At 39.0% G+C, this 16,578-nt stretch overlaps 3 protein-coding genes across 3 annotated transcripts in view; 1 reads left to right on the top strand and 2 right to left on the bottom strand.

The window, feature by feature from the left end:
* LOC134214641 (uncharacterized) overlaps positions 1-16,578 on the bottom strand; it is a 205,824-nt gene that overhangs the window by 115,601 nt on the left and 73,645 nt on the right. The gene's annotated exons all lie outside the window — the stretch shown is intronic.
* LOC134209568 (NADPH:adrenodoxin oxidoreductase, mitochondrial-like) lies at positions 328-5,596 on the top strand. The gene is made up of 5 exons (XM_062685564.1): positions 328-766; positions 823-979; positions 1,669-1,884; positions 1,952-2,123; positions 4,718-5,596. Exons 1-5 carry the CDS (start codon positions 555-557, stop codon positions 5,413-5,415), a joined length of 1,455 nt encoding a protein of 484 aa, XP_062541548.1. The 5' UTR covers positions 328-554; the 3' UTR covers positions 5,416-5,596.
* Positions 5,463-16,578, bottom strand: part of LOC134209570 (CIMIP2 protein GA14893-like) — a 23,693-nt gene continuing 12,577 nt past the window's right edge. The window contains exons 5-6 of the mRNA XM_062685566.1: positions 14,369-14,609; positions 5,463-5,761 (exon numbers count right to left, since the gene is read on the bottom strand). Coding sequence (XP_062541550.1) covers positions 5,692-5,761; positions 14,369-14,609 — 311 coding nt within the window. The 3' untranslated portion in view covers positions 5,463-5,691. The remainder of the gene's footprint in view (positions 5,762-14,368; positions 14,610-16,578) is intronic.

Genomic DNA, 16,578 nt, shown 5'->3' with positions numbered 1-16,578 from the left:
GGCGGTACTCTTCTTATAGGACTCTAGTTTGAACCATGCGCGCAGTAAAAATCAACTGTGGCCAATACTGAATGTTGTCACATGAACTGAAACAGTGGTGAATTTCTCTGAAACCGTGGTAAAATATACTGAAATTTCATGGTGGTTTTAAAAACAGAGCGTAAAGTCTACAAAATAGTAGTTTTAACAACGGAATTTTTATCTGTGCTTGTACGGGGTCCAAATCAAGTTGGTTACCCTACCTTATGTTACATGCGTAACGCATAATCATGAAAAAATAACACTTGCATGAAATCCAACATGACAGTTTAGTTTACGGCAGCATAAAAAAATGTAAATAAAGGCTTCAGTGATTTTCGTAGCCCTCCTGCCACCAGGGAAGTTTTAGTATCTAGGCCATCTATGCTGAAAAGTATAATAGATTTAAGAACTAAAAATATTACTTTCTATAAGAAACTTCGAAAGTTTGCAATCGACAATATCTACATTTTTAACTCACCGAAGTCGAATCTACCTCGGAAGCGTGAATGATAGAAAAATCAACCTGATCTAGAATGATAACCAAAGCTGGATTTGCAAAGATATGGCAACTGAGTCGACAGGGAGTGAGATTTGCCAGTACATTAAATGATACTACTCCCAAAAGGATATGCATTGTCGGCGCGGGCCCCGCTGGATTTTACGCGGCTCAATATATTTTGAAGCACTTGGATAATTCCCAAATCGACATTCTAGAGCGACTACCTGTTCCCTTTGGACTTGTAAGGTAAGATTTGAACTGTTTCGCCGAATTGGATTATTAAATAAGATTTTATTTCATAGATTTGGTGTGGCACCAGATCACCCTGAGGTTAAAAATGTGATCAACACATTTACGAAAACTGCGGAGAATCCACGTCTGAGGTTTTTGGGAAACCTAAGTTTGGGAAAAGATTTCACGCTAGACGAACTCAGAGATAGGTATCATGCTGTTTTATTGGTAAGTACAATGGGCAGTAAACTATAGTTGTTTCAATGATTTATGAGATTTTGCTAGCTACTGCACTACTGACAGAAATAATGTGATGCATGCACCAAATCCATGCTATTATCTGTACAGCCATGAAACTAGAAGCAATTTATAGCAAATCATGGTACATTTTATGTATGGGTTGAGTGACGGTATGAGCAGTACAATTGTAGTGCGCCTTGCCGCGTCGATAGCGTTTAAGTAATCTAATCGCAAAACGATTGCACTCTATCTAATCTATTCATTATTCGTACCTACATTACATATTTGGCTATCAGCCATTCATCGATTGTATTGTCGATGCAGATAAAATCAAGAACATATATGAACTTGTCTCAACTACGTCGCTCGACTGAAACGTCGCTGGTCACTGGCGACCCTTTCCAGTAAGTGCTCCAGCGACGCAGGCAAATTCAATGCGTCGCTACAGCACCAAACTGGAAAGCGCTCGCTGGTTGAGCGACGCGACGGTCCAGCGACGTTCCAGCGATGACCCGCATAGACAATACTGCGGCGCAAACCTCTACCGAAATTCTGATATTTATTGGCAGAGGATTTGTTATGAAAGATATTATGGTCAAAATAGCAAGGATTTTGAATAACTTCGGCTGAAATTTAGATTAATAATTAAATAAAATACCGAATTCTTGATTTTACAGACATATGGGGCAGACAAAGACAGAAAGCTAAACATTCCAAATGAATCAGTAACAAACGTATTATCAGCTCGGGAATTCGTGGCCTGGTACAACGGTTTACCTGGTTTTGAACATTTAAATCCGGATCTCAGTGGCAACACACTGACGTTACTAGGACAGGGTAATGTGGCAGTCGATGTGGCTCGAATAGTGCTATCCGGGCCGGATTTATTAAAGGTAGAATCCAAAAATATTAAATACGTTTTAATTATTTTTAAAATATAGTTTTTTATTCAATTTACAGAGCACTGACATTACTGAATATGCGCTGGAGACACTTTCACGAAGCAACATAAAGAAAGTGCTCCTCGTGGGTCGCCGAGGGCCTCTGCAGGCGGCATTCACTATCAAGGAACTACGAGAAATGCTAAAACTGCCCAATTGTACCACAGCTTGGCGACCCAATGATTTGCAAGGTTTGTTGTAGGTTCATTAGATTTTAAATTGGGAAAATCAATCATATATGTACTACGTCCCAGAGATGCATCTGAACACGAGAACGCATGTTCGTGTTCAAAAAGTTTTGAACATTGCACACTGTTCAAGAGCACTGACCTAACTTAGCAACTTGTATCCTAGGAAAACAAACTCAAGCGACGGCATGCTACTCATTTTTCGGCTAATAATGGAACACGTGGGCATCTAACGGATAGAAATCAAGCATGCTCGTATGTTTTTGCATAGTTCCAAATCTAAGGAATCTTAGTTACCATGATCGTTTTGCTTGCGTACCAACCCAGTGCACACTGAACTGTGTTCAGAGTTCAAAACTTAGAACACCAAGGCTCATGTTCTGTTCAGGATGCATCTCTGCTACGTCCCGATAAACTCTGAAACTATTCAACTTCTCATGAGCTCATTTTCACGAAACTTTATGTTTTGCTTTTGTTATAGTGTATATCTTCTCTATATATAAATTCAATGGTTTCATGTGTTAGCTGTCAAGCTCGAACTGAAATCGATCTGGAGTGCTGCAATCAACTAAATGATTGACATACTGAAAATGAAACCCGAGCGAAATCGGGCAGGTTCTAATTATTTTCATTAATTTTAATTCTTTAGTCTCTCTTTATTTTATTTTATTTTGCTTTAGGTTTTTTAACAGTACCTATTCAAAAATGTATTTTTCTTTTTAACTTATTTTATTTCCTAATTATCTAATACATGCATCCATATCTCAGACTAGGTGTTCAACTCTATCATCTTTATTTTTGTTAATTTGTATGATATATTTATTATTATAATTATACATTTCAATCACCCCAGGCAGTTAAGATTTTTTTTCCTCTGGTTGCTCTGAACCTCTGGTTCTCTATGTTTCCTTGTCCTAACCGTAGCTTTGCGAATACCGTTAAACGGGGTGACTTGCAACACTTTTCAAGTTTCTCTCTCAATAATTCTGAATTAAAAGGATTTATTCATTCTGCTAGTACATGATACTTTTAATGTGTCCTAATATTAGTGATAAGACATATAATCAGACATATAACAATAATAAAAATATGGAATTAATATCAAAATGATGGGTGTTGCAAACCACCCCTACTGCGGGGTGACTTGCAACACTTCATCGAATTCAATCCTAACATGTTTTAGAACAACTTAATCATAGTGATTTTTTATCCTGGGTCATTCTTCAACACTGTCAATGCAGGGGCCTTACTTGAGGGATCCCCCCTCCCCTCATTCCGATTTTTTTTTTACGATTTCAACGGACCGATTGATATTTTTAAGTCTCCGTTTTGAAAGTGCTTTATGTCGGTTTAAGAATGGTGTGCACCATCACCATTCCCTGGTTAGTTGTTTTTAAAACGGTTTTCTTTTCTTTCCCCGCCATCCAAATTACCACGATTATGTTAAGATCATTATTTTGAAGCTGCAGCAAGCAGTAAAGCATCCACAAGTGTTGGATCTTCTTGGGGATACAACACTGCTTGACCACCGTTAGTCTTAGTTTTACTGTTTTCTGTATTAGGATCATGTAAAATTGTTGTTAGGGACAAATCGTACCGCCAAGCGTAAACAGTTTGTTTTTTAACTTCTACCGCCACCTTCATCAAAGTTTTCTTTGAAAAATTAGCATACATGCGACTTCCTGCAAGTTTCTTGTAGTTTCGTGGCATGATAAAGGAATTTTGTAACATAAAATCAATGCTAGTTTGAAAAAAAAAAAAAAAACTGAATCAGCAGTTTTTGGAAAATAAACTATCGTGTATCAGCTGTTGCAAGTCACCCCGCAGGCAAATTTCAAAAAGTTGATATTTCAAAACAAACAATTTTATTATTTTATAGTTTTGGGGAATTACATACCTAATTAAGTACTGTAACTGGAGAGGGGATCGATTTTGGTGAAATTATTTTCAATTTGCTACACGTACTTACGATTTTCGACGTTCGACTTTTAATTAACAAAACAGATTCACAAAATAATACAAAAAAAAACAACAGTGAGTTTAATTTCCCCTAAATACCAACTAGGCACAACAAATACAATGTAAACAAGGGATGCGTGACGACATAGGTCGATGTTTGGGTATATTTTTGTTGTAAAAAAACAAAAAAATGTGGAAAACCCAAGTGTTGCAAGTTACCCCGCTGTTGCATGTCACCCCGTTTGACGGTACATTCAATGTTGGGAATTTCTTCACCTTATAGAAGCAAGGGTGGCTGGGTTCGATTCCCGGTTCCGGTCTAGGCAATTTTCGGATTGGAAATTTTCTCGACTTCCCTGGGCATAAAAGTATCATCGTGCTAGCCTCATGATATACGAATGCAAAAATGGTAACCTGGCTTAGAAACCTCGCAGTTAATAACTGTGGAAGTGCTAAATGAACACTAAGCTGCGAGGCGGCTCTGTCCCAGTGCGGGGATGTAATGCCAATAAGAAGAAGAAGATAGAAGCAAGTGCAAAATGCCACTACTAGAATGTCCACTATTGATCATTCTACTAAGATGAAAGCTAAGAAGAAAATTTAGGTTGAATTTTTTTTGATTAGGTGCTTTTTTTCAGACCTAGACGAAGCACTGCCCAGTTTACCACGGCCTCGCAAACGAATCACAGAGCTGATGATCAAAAGCCTTACGGAACAAACTGCTTATAAGGATTGCACCGAGGGTAATAAATTCCTACCGCTATTCTTCCGCTCTCCGGTTAAAATCTTAGGCACGAATCATGTGGAGGCAATCGAATACACCGTCAACAAATTGGTCGACAATCAGGCGGTTTCTACAGATGAACGAGAAGTAATTCCAACTGATCTTGTGTGCCGAAGTATCGGTTACAAGTCAGTCAACATGGACGCCAGTTTGAATTTTGACGACCGAAAAGGTTGCGTTCAAAATGTGGCTGGCAGGGTGCTGAAGCGAACGCTCACCGGTAGCGATCAAACGATCGACGATATAGAAGACAAGTATGAGAATGGGTTGTACGCATCTGGCTGGCTCGCAACCGGTCCCACGGGAGTCATTCTTACCACGATGAACAATTCGTTCGGCGTGGCGGATTTGATCTGTAGAGATTTCAAAAATAATGTGATTCGGATAAAGGAAGCCAAACCCGGATTGGATACGAGTGGAAAAAGGGTGGTCAGCTGGATGGGCTGGAAAGCGATCGACGCAGAAGAATGTCGTCGAGGAGCAACAAAAGGAAAGCCCCGGGAAAAAATAGTCAAGGTGGATGAGATGCTCAACATTGCGGACGGAAAGTGAGACACTTGAATAATGTGAGATTGAAAAATCAACGGTTATTGGTTGCGTATGGCGTATTGCTGTAGGTATTGAAAATTTATTTATTATTTAGATATTGGCTATTTTACGCTCAAGCGTATGGGAATCTATAAGGTTTATAAGGTTCTATGCATTCAGGATCACTCAAGGAATATTTATTGTACCAAGTTGAATTTTCTTTCATCCGAAATAGTCATAGCTGAAATAATTTTATTAGATAGTTATTATCAAAGTTAATTTCTTCAGAATCGAGCAGATTTATTCTTCGTAGCATTTCTTCAGGCACCGTTTTGCATTCCTGCTGTCATTGCCGAATGTTGAACCAAACCTGAAAAATGTGTATTATTTATAATCATTTATGTATTTATTTGCCAACATAACTAATGCTATACCTATGCATAATCAAATAGGTTTCTGGTAAGCACTTATAAGTTTGTATGCCATGGTTTCCGTACTTATGACCGAAACATTAGGATATTATGAAAATTTTGTTAAATTTCTTGAAACTTTAACCCTCTCCCGCCCATGGTGTCTGTGGTGCACCATCAAATTTTGCATCTTCTAACCTTCATCGAATTGTTTCAACAACAAAAAGGAATATTGAACACATCTTTATGGATCCATTAGACTGGAAATATAATCAATTTTGAGTACAAATAGTGAAACTATTGAAAACAATCAATTAACTATTGATTTACAATCAAAAACTTTTTTTTTCGTTTTCCACTAATTTTGGCTATGCCAAATAACTTTTGTTCTAGCATTTTTCTCAAAGATGAATCCTTCCTATTGAAATCTTTGAAAAAAGTCGTGGGCGGGAAAGGGTTAAATTTCCCAAATCATAAATCGGATTTGCAGTAGGGGGAATGACGGCTTTGGCAGGTTTTGTTCTATTATTGTCAGGGGTTTTTTTTTATGACTGATTATGCTCAAATTTGGCCTAAACATTCTTTGCATATCAAAGTATTGTGGATTTACTTGACCAATGAATTCGAAGGTCGGTTCACTTGCCTATTTTAAACGTTCCCTTTTCCAGCAAGGTTTGCCAAACTCAATAAATGTTCTTCTTCATTCTATGTTGTGATGGGACCGGTGACAGAGACCATATGCCCAGTGAGTTTGGATGTTTGCGTGTTTTGTTGATGTCTCGCAGTCGGGCATCGTCCGTTATTGGGCACAAACTCCAGCACCCGTGGGATTGTTTATAACTCCTTTTTCACTTCGTTTAGAAAGTTGACGACGTCTCGGAAAGTGTTCATATCATTTGTTTTGAAGAGGTCAATTAGCGTCCAGAATCTACCGTCGAAATTGTACTTCGAGCGGGTTATAGCGTATTTATTGCAGTGCAAAATAACATGATCGGCTGTGTCTATGGTCAGGCACACCTCACAGTCTGGATCTTCGACAATCTTCATTGTTGCTAGCCAGTTATAAGCAAAGTTTTTTCCCGCCAGCAGACGATTGATGTATCTAACCTCCTTGTTATTCAATGGTTTGTTTTTGTACCATGGTGTGTCGTTAAAATGTGGCTAGATGGAGAAGAAGTGTTTTCCTTTTTCCTCCGCGTATGTGGTATACCAGTCATTGGTGTTCTTTATTCGCCTTTGGTTGAAAATATTTAGTGCATCTTTTATAAATATTCCATTTTCCAGGATGAGGTTCGAGTTGATTCCTGCCTTAGCCAGTTCGTCAGCCACCTCATTACCCTTGATAGAGATGTGACTTGGTATCCATTGAACGGTCACCTTTAGTGTTGTTGCCTTCTCAATTATCTCTTGGATCATTATGTTACGTCTCTCACCTGGCTGTTCGTGTGCACTTTCAATTAGCTGGCACGATGATAAAGAGTCTGTAAACAGGACCGCTCCTGTGATGTGTTCTTCGTTTAGATGATTAAGTGCCACAAGTATAGCGTAGAGTTCGGCAGTCATTATGGAAGTTTCTCGCTGCAGTTTCAAGCTGATCCTGCGATTCGTTGGAATGCAGAAAACCCCTACACCACAGGCCTCACATATTTTGAAGCGTCTGTATAGATGTGGGGTCTGTGTTTGTATTTAGTGTTTGTTAAATACAAAAATGCCTGTTTGAGCACTCGCGGATCGCAATTTTTCTTGGCAGCCATCCCCTCTAGTAGCGCGGTTTGTACTTCGAGTGATTGTTGGTGATGTCCTGTCATGTCCGGAATTATTGCATCAAAAATGTGCTGGTGTTGAAGATAGGTTCGTTCCACTAATGTGAGTTTTTCTTCTGGAATATTTTGTCCTCTCAGTTCCGTAAGTTGATTCACGACTACGCTGTTACTCTGGAAATGTTTGGCTATTTCTTTGCAGGTTGCTTGTTCAAGACGTTGATCTAAAGGACTCTCTCCAGCGAGTGCTGCCAAAGTGTTCCTTGGGGTGGTTCTTGAGCATCCGGTAGATTTCCGCCAGCATTGGTTGATGATGATCTGCAATTTTTCCCTGTTTGATTTACAGGCGTTGCCGTAAACCGTGCAGCCATACTCGAGGGCACTGCGTATTAAAGCCTTATACAGTAATCCCATGGTTTCTGGGTGTCCTCCATGTCTTATTCTTGAAAGTACTTTCAACATGTTGAGACGGTCCTGTATTTTGTAGCGAAGTTCTCGGATGTGAGTTCCAAAGCTATTGGTGCGGTCCAGGTATACTCCTAGGTGTTTATAGCTATTAACAGTTTCGATTGTCTTTGAACCAATTTGTAATTTTAGGTCTACGTTGACCGCTTTGAAGAGAATCAACTTGGATTTGTCCGGGTTGATTTCCAGATTCAGTTCTCTAGCTTTATCCTCAAATTTGTTTATGCACGCCTGCGCCTTTGTTTTGGCGTTATTCAAGTTACTTCCAGCGACAATGATTGTAAAATCATCCGCATATTGCACTATTACGACTTCTTCATCTTCTGTATCATGCAGATCGATCGTGTATATGTTGAAGAGTGTTGGTGAGAGTACGTCACCCTGCGGTAAACCGTTGCTTACTGTTCTTTTGATCTCCTCTTCTCCGCACCTAATTGTAGCAGTTCGATTACGTAGGAAGTTGGATATCCAACGGATGTATTCTTGAGGTATCCTTCGCTGACCCATAATTTGTTCTAGTTTGTCCGTGCGGACGGCATTGAAAGCGTTGCTCAGGTCTAAGAACACTCCAATGGTGGTGAGTCCGTTTCTTTTGTTTGCTTGGATAAGATTGGTGATTTAAGTGGAGCAGGTGCTCGTTGATTGTCCATTGCGAAAACCGAAGGATCGTTTCGGTAATAGATCCATGCTGTCAATGTACTGGTTTAGTCCATCTAATACTGCCTTATTGATGGTTTTCGTCAGGGTTGGAAGCATCGATATCGGCCGATTTCCAGATGCTGTGCTATCCTTGCCGGGCTTTGGTACTGCGATGATCCTGATTTCCTTTAGGTGCTCCGGGAGGCTTCCTCGTCTCCAATAGCTGTTCAGGTCGATTAGAATGAGCTTCGTCACTTGGGGTTTCAGTGATTTTAGCATTTCGTATGTGATACGATCCATTCCTGGGGCCGACGATCTTTTCCGACTAAGGATGACGTCCCATTTATGTTGATCGATGATGTCGTAGTTGGTTGCAGGAAAATAACTGTTTTCTACGTTCTGGTAAATGTCGTTTGGTCCGATGTGAAGATCTATAAATTCCTTAGCCAGATCTGGGCTATCTTGAATTATGTTATTTCGTTTGTTCGATTTTTTTCCAGTAAGTCGTCGGATTTTTGACCACAGTTCTGCTGAACTTGTCTCCGGGCCGACTTCTTCGGTGAATTTGTTTATGCCTTCTTTGATGTACTGCTTTTTTAGTTTGAGGAAAATAGCGGAATATCGTTTTAAGTTGACCAGGTTTTCCATGGTGCTGTTACGATTGAAATTGGACAAGGCTTCTTGTTTGTCTTTCCAAGCTGTTTCCACTTCCGCGCTCCACCAATATTTTGGGTTGAATTTGTTGACAATTCTGTTTTTCTTAATAATCTCACCCACCTCCCTCGTGAGGTCCTTGATTCCGCTAACCGAATCAGCATTCATCTTGGCAAGGTCCGCTTGTATCCCTTTTTTGTTCAGGATGAATTTCTTTTTGTCCGGTACTTCTACGTTGTATCCAATTTGGATTATGAGGTGGTGGCTTCCAACTGATTCTTCGAGTACAGTCCACGTGCACTCTAGTATCAGATTGCTGGAGGCTAATGTCAGGTCGATGGCGGTTGGTTTTTGGTTTAGTTGTAGTGGTCGATATGTGGGGCTTCCGTTATTCAGCAGGATCAGGTCGGATGCATTGATCTCCTGTAATATTGCCGCTCCTTTCGCAGATGTTTTATCGTTTCCCCATATTCCCCATATCAAATGATGGCAATTGAGATCACCACCCAGAATCACTTTGGGATATTTTGCCAGCTCTGTCAATATAAGGTTGATGTCGTTTTGAAAATCCTGAAGAGGCGTTGACGGTGCCGAATAAATCGCTGCTAGCACTAGTTTGAGAAGGGGGACGTATATAGCCACACATTGACTTCCGTCGCTGGTCGAAGGCATGATGATCTTCTGGAAACCGTAGTCTTTGTGCAAGTATATGGCCGCACCGCCATACCCGTCGTGTCTTGATGTTGGTACTTTGTTGTATCCACTGATGTCATATTTTTTTGTGTTTTCCTCTTCTACTTTGGTCCATGTTTCGGAGAGTAGGGCCGCAGTGTACGACCCGATTGTTAATGTTCTCTGTAGTTCCTCTTTGTGTTTGGAGACGCTTTGCACGTTGCACTGCATAATTTTTACTTCTTTCTTTCGTCTAGACATGGTTGTTTGTCGATGAACTTGATTTTTAGTTTTTGTGAATAATGTCGAAACTGAGGAACTTTTTGCTCACTTCTATCAAGTTTTCTCTCGCCTGCCCTTGCAAATTGTTATCTGCGATGATAGCACTATAGTAACGTTGGAGAGCCTCTTGAATGGCATGGTTAACTGTTGAGTGCGATATTGTTGTTTGCTGTATTTTTGCCTCTTGCAGTTTTCTTTTCCATTGTTCCTGTTCGTTTACTTTTCGTGGGTTGTTCAGGGCTGTTCCAGTAGCTTCTTCAGATGGTGTTTTCCTGATTCGTTTACGTTCTTCCTCCTCTGAGTCCGATTTCGTTGTTTCCGGTTTCTTCCTTCGCGTGTCTCGAGCACGATTATCTTTTGGTGCTCGGAAGACGTCTTTTTTCAGTTGCGAAGCGTAGTTTTGATTCTCTCCTGGTCTCGGTTCATCCATGAACTCCGCGAGTGCGTTGAAACTGTTCGTGGTCGTTATGGGGTACAGCTCCTTAGCTTCGAAAAATGTTAGTGCTTTTTTTGCCATAACAGACTTTATGTTGTTCTGGCGCTGACGTTCTGGACAGGTATCGTCGGTAGTCCGATGGTTCATCTTGCAGTACAAGCAACGATGTTGTTTCGTGCATTCATTGTAATCGCGTTCCATTTCATGTCGGTCTCCACAGCCATGGCAACGCCGAGCGCTGCGGCAATTCACTGCCTTATGATTATAACGTAAGCAGTTGAGACACAGAAATGCTTTCCTGTAGAAGGGCTCAACTTTGATGGAGCAGCTGTACAGTTTTACTAGGTCCGGTAACTTATTCGCTCTGAAGGTTATGCTGACGCGCGTTGTCGGCACTTTTGCGTTGTTGACGAATCTGGTAAAACGGTAGACGTCCAAAATCGGTACCAGACTGTGGAGATCTTGTTTGATGTCGTCATTGGATAAATCCGTAGGTACACCGGCAATTACTCCAGTTACAGCAATCAGGTGTCTTGCCACGTATGCTTTGTAACCATAACTACTCACTACACTGTTTTGCACGAGTCTGTTTGCTGCTAAAAAGTTACTGAGGTAAACCAATACCTTCCTTTTTCCTGCATTTTTAATTTCCGTGACGTGGTTTGTAATTCCGAAGATTTTTCGGAGCATCCTTCCGACAGAAATCTTGTTGATGCTCTTGAGGTGGTCTGCGTCTATGAGTTCCACGTAAACGCGGAAAGGTCCTTCATCTTTTGCGGTGTAGAAATAGTTTTGTTGCTCCCTTGCTGGTGTCTCGATGGCTAGCTCATTTGCTTTCGATGTTATTCCTGATGATGAGGGGATTTGTAATGGTGGTGGTGTTAGGAGAGAAACATGTGCGTCATCTGTCTCCATGGTGATGCTTTTTTCTCCTCATTCCAAAATGGCGGATGGTCCGGATTCAGAAAACAAAAACTACAAGTTTTTGTCACTTTTTTTCGAAAATTTAACTGTTTTTTATTGTAAAAATCAAGGAAAAAGAATTCCTCTACGAGTTCGATAACTTGTATTTATTAAACTGTGATTTTTCACTGGGAAATAAAATAATCACTCCGAGCGTTCACTAATGGCTGTTCACTCCCGAAAAACCGTTGTCGAACCTCAATAAATGTTTGGTAGATTACCTTGTTTTTTTCTCCTTGTCTATCAAAACAGATGTCAAAACATCGGAAAAAGAAAGAGAAGTCCGAGGGAAACCACAAAACGCACATGGCAGACTTGTCAGTTTTGACAGATTTTACTATGAAGACGGGTGTGAAGGTGAAAACGGCGATTTAAACGACCGTTCAAGGAGCGACTATTTCGAACGGTCGGGTCCAATAGGGAAATCCACGTACAATATATTGTGGCCAAATTTCATAAAGTTTGGTCGGCAAAAACCCCCTGCCAATAATAGAACAAAACCTGCCAAAGCCGTCTTTCCCCCTACATACATATCTGTTTCGTAATTCATGTATCGTCAATCATACGGTTTATTTATAAACGGTTTATTTTAGAATATTTTAGAGAAACCAAATTAGCAATAATATAATAGACACTAGAATACTTACTTATATACCGTGCTTTGCCCTTATTCCAATCAGCGCCTAATTCCGTTCATGCAAGACAAAATAATAAATAATGAAGAATACCTACAATGTGAATTTGTATAAAAATAACAGAAACATATTTTTGTACTTTTCTATGGTTATGAATGCATGAAATTAAATGGAAGCGTCATTTTTAGCGATTAAGAGTGAAAATTTCAACAAAATTTGTTGGTCGTCACTACAAACGCCATTTTGACTGTTTTCATTAACCAACTTGCTAAGAACGTCTGTCAAAATATTTAAGCATTTTTAGGTGAAAATTTGCCCTGAATTTGAAACAAAGCAGCATAACAAGATATTACAGGTAACATTATAGTGTATCACCTTATCGTTGTCTGTATTTTACTGATATAAAATGCTGGAAAGTGAAAAATATTTTGACCAGAATAAGGGTACATTTAAATCAACTTGTTCCTTATTCCGTTTTATGGGTTTGGAGTATGGATTCTGAAAGTTTCATTCGTGAGAATATATAATCTATGAGTAAGAAAAGGTACATCGTACATGAACGAAGCCATATGAACGATGAACCTTACAAATTCTATCCTGCAAGCAGTCAAACCGAAAGGAACTCCGTTTACGACTTTACGCAAAACGGTCATGGGAACGTTTTTCAACTCATGCCGGGAAAACGCAGTTTTTTTTTCAGTTGATGGTGAATGACGAATTGTCAAGCGATTGCTGGACAATGTTAGAAAATGGTTTGGACAGTTTCAAACAGCACAACCCATTTTATTGTGGCGTTCATGTTCTTAAAGCTTTATCCGGATATTTATTGGCGAGTTTCAAGTCCACTATCGAAATACTCCTGTCTTTGAGCTACAAATAAGATTATGTTTTACCGAAATCCGCGAATACTTTGTAGAAGTAGGGTTTTCCGGTGTTTCAAAGAATACTGAACATATATTCTATTTGAACGAAACAGCGATTGAACAATTCCAAACAAACAGAGACATTGTTTGGGAAGATTCAGATCAAAATTAAAGACCTAGTATCTAAGCTCAAGTCAAAATTACGTTAAGGAGGTTAAGGTTAACTCATGTTGAACTGGAATGATAAATGTGACATTCAAAAAAAAAACAGCCACTAAACTAAGCAAATATCATTCATTGAATTTTAAATTTTTAAGAAAATGATATTTTAAGTTTTTAATTTGTAATAATAATGAATGAAAAGATGATCATTCATTTTCATTCATCTCCAAGAAATCAAATGTTTTTCGGGTGATTGGAATTAGAAACATGAATGAACGGAATTAGGAACAATGCCATTTCAGATGATTGGAATTAGGACTCATTGCTCAAGTTTGTTATCACTATTGGAACTGAAGTTTATGAATGCATCCCAACATATTTTATTTTCAATTGTCTATAGAAAATGATACTATGTAGCTAAATTGCAGCTTCAAAATACTTAACGGCTATTTTAAAAAAATTTTAGTTCATTGTCTTAAGTGAACGGAATAAGGGCACAGCACGGTATGGTATTTTCTAACAAATTTTAATTATATTTTCTAATATAAAACTAACAGTGGAATACCATAGTTGAGAAAAATGTTTCTCAACGAACTAAGTAACCGATTTTACTTACTGTCAGAAACCACTACACTAGAAAACGTACCAGTATATAGTAGGTACACGGAAGAAAAAAGTACCCAAAATTGAGTACTTTTAAACTTACTTTTGAGTTATTTTTTCTCTTCGCTTTCATCCACTCTTTCTTTTGTTGTCAAAAACAAAAGAGCCAAACAATCCAACGACGCCAGTTCAATACGGGAAGCCAATTTTGAGTTTTATTACCTGAGGTCGAAATTGAGTGAATTAAACTTAAATTTGGGTCAATAAATTTTCCGTTGGGTACTTTTTTAACATGGGAGTAAAGGCAAACTACTTCGACCCTACTTACTCAATTTTGGCTTCCCGTACGGATGTTCGAGGTTGGGTGAATTAAACTCACTATTGGGTAGTTTATTTCTTCCGTGTAGGTGATCCGTTGCAATCGAAAACTTACCTAAACATTGCTCCAGGCACATGGCCCTTGTAGCTCGGAACCAGCCCAATATTTTTCATGTATATCTCATTAATAGTGGCGCTGGGTTGGCAAGTTCCACTTCCAGCCGGTGAAATCGGAACCCATTCGGTGTGCCGCCGATGTTGATAACTGTTGGTAAAATCACACAACGTCTTTTTCGTTAGTGACACGTTCGCTTCGCCAAACCTTGGCCACAGGAACGGTTTATGACCGGTGTAACCTGAAAAAAAATTGAATATAATTTAGCTAGAAATATTTTACAAAACTAGCTTCATCCGTATCGATAACACACGTGTAGCGTAAGACATGGCACAGCTGGTTTTGGAATTCTCCAACAGTGGACGTCGGCATTCAACCTAATTTTGCAGTAATATCGGAATGACACTCATTTGAGTTTCGGTATTAATATCGATTAAACAATTCTAGAAACCAAAGACATAACGGAAACAAGAAACAAGACAGTATCGGAATGTTGAAAGATTTCAATCGAATTGAGGCAATCGAAAGAACTGAAAACAGCTGCATGGTTACCAATGGTTTCAATTTTCGCATTTATTTTTATTCTAAATGGTAAGTGTACTCTGTGCCGAAATAAATAAAAAGTAGGTAGACTCATTAGAGGGTTACACGTGCTTTGTACAACTCTAGATCAACATTTGAAAGGGGCGGAAGAGCCAATATGTAAACAAAACAGATTCATCAATATTCTGATAGAATTGATCAATAACTAGTGATTTATATCGAAAATTGCTTTGAAAACTAAAATAAAGTGTATAATATCAAATTTTAAAAAATGTCGTATTTCCAAGCCTATTGTTGTTATGCTCGTTTTGTTGTTCTGCCCTTCAGTTTCAATCACTAAAAATTGAAAGAAATCATGGAAAATCATTGAATTTGACTAAAAACTAATCATCAACGATATAATTAATCATTTCACATGACTTTTAACAGCTTCTCTAATCAAATAAAATGCCTAACAGTACACAACCTAAAATGGTATTACACCCTTCTAATAAAATAGCAATCATTTCGCCGTACGTTTTCGCCCGCTGAAATTTATGTCTGGAATTTCGCCGTGCTTATATTGCTGTTTATTTACATGCGTTGTTGTTACGCCATCGGTGTTAATATACACGATTTCAAATCTTGATATATAAAATTGCATAAAATAGTCTTCATAATGTCGAAAAGAGTCACCACTTCCTTGCCAAGTAAGTAACATTTCGTTCTACTTTTACTACAAAATGAATCTTGACAATTTTTGCTTTCCACAGAGGCTGAACTTATCGACGGCACTGAAATCACATTGAATGCTTATAGAAACCTGTTCATCGACACACCACAGAAATCTACTGAAGCTATTCCGCCTTCTGAAATAATCCATTCGATTCCAGAGGGAGTACCTCCGAATAGGAAGTCACTACGAGTACATGCATTATCTGATCTATCTACTTCTGACAATTCCTCCAGAACGGATACAGCGTCTGAAACTTCAGCTGTATCAGTTTGTTATACTCTAAAGAGGTCATCACATTTGTGGGATACAGTCTCTGCGGTTGTTTCAACTGGATCACGGTTTAACGATTCCTTGCCGCCAACGTCACCCATGAATAATTCGTCTATATCGTTTGCTGATATTCTCTCATCCACGCCTATTCCGCACTACGAGGATCCCAGAAATTGGCAACCGTTGGATCTGTCGATATCGCATATCGAGGAATCTCCCCTCGATTGTTCGATGAGTAGCGACGGAGTTGAACCAAAGGTCAAACCATTAGATTTGGTAGTGGTAAAGTCACTTGTAAAACCTTCAATGCCTAAAACAGAGTGTGCTTTGAACTTCATCTGCCACGACAGAACAACTTCGCAAAACGGTTTGTCTACATACAATTTATTTACATATTACCAAATCAAACTACAGAGCATTAACATGTAGTAAGGCTGTTTTAATGCTTGCCATACTTATGCTAAGTTTAGACAAGGCAAGTGAATTGAACAAGTCACTTGAGTTGAACGTTTAAACACCTTCATTCAACACACTTGAACGAAAAGAAAGTTGAGCAAGTTTTACTTTTGGCAAGTCAATTGAAAACAACTGAGTTGTTTAATTCACTTGCCCTATCAAAACGAAGCATTATGGTTTTACAGATATCTTCCTATGATCGCATAATAACCTCACATAAATAGCA

The sequence above is a fragment of the Armigeres subalbatus genome, chromosome 2 (genome assembly GCF_024139115.2).
Source record: "Armigeres subalbatus isolate Guangzhou_Male chromosome 2, GZ_Asu_2, whole genome shotgun sequence".
In the NCBI taxonomy this organism is placed as follows: domain Eukaryota; kingdom Metazoa; phylum Arthropoda; class Insecta; order Diptera; family Culicidae; genus Armigeres; species Armigeres subalbatus.
Note: the sequence above shows the minus strand (reverse complement) of the source record. Positions and strands in the feature narration are given on the sequence as shown.

What these genes read in the sequence shown, in the direction of transcription:
- LOC134209568 (XM_062685564.1), top strand. Translation starts at nt 555, where the DNA reads ATGATAACCAAAGCTGGATTTGCAAAGATATGGCAACTGAGTCGACAG. An exon ending in GTTCCCTTTGGACTTGTAAG is followed by an intron (nt 767 to 822) that starts GTAAGATTTGAA and finishes TTTATTTCATAG; the next exon opens with ATTTGGTGTGGCACCAGATC. An exon ending in CCGGGCCGGATTTATTAAAG is followed by an intron (nt 1,885 to 1,951) that starts GTAGAATCCAAA and finishes TTCAATTTACAG; the next exon opens with AGCACTGACATTACTGAATA.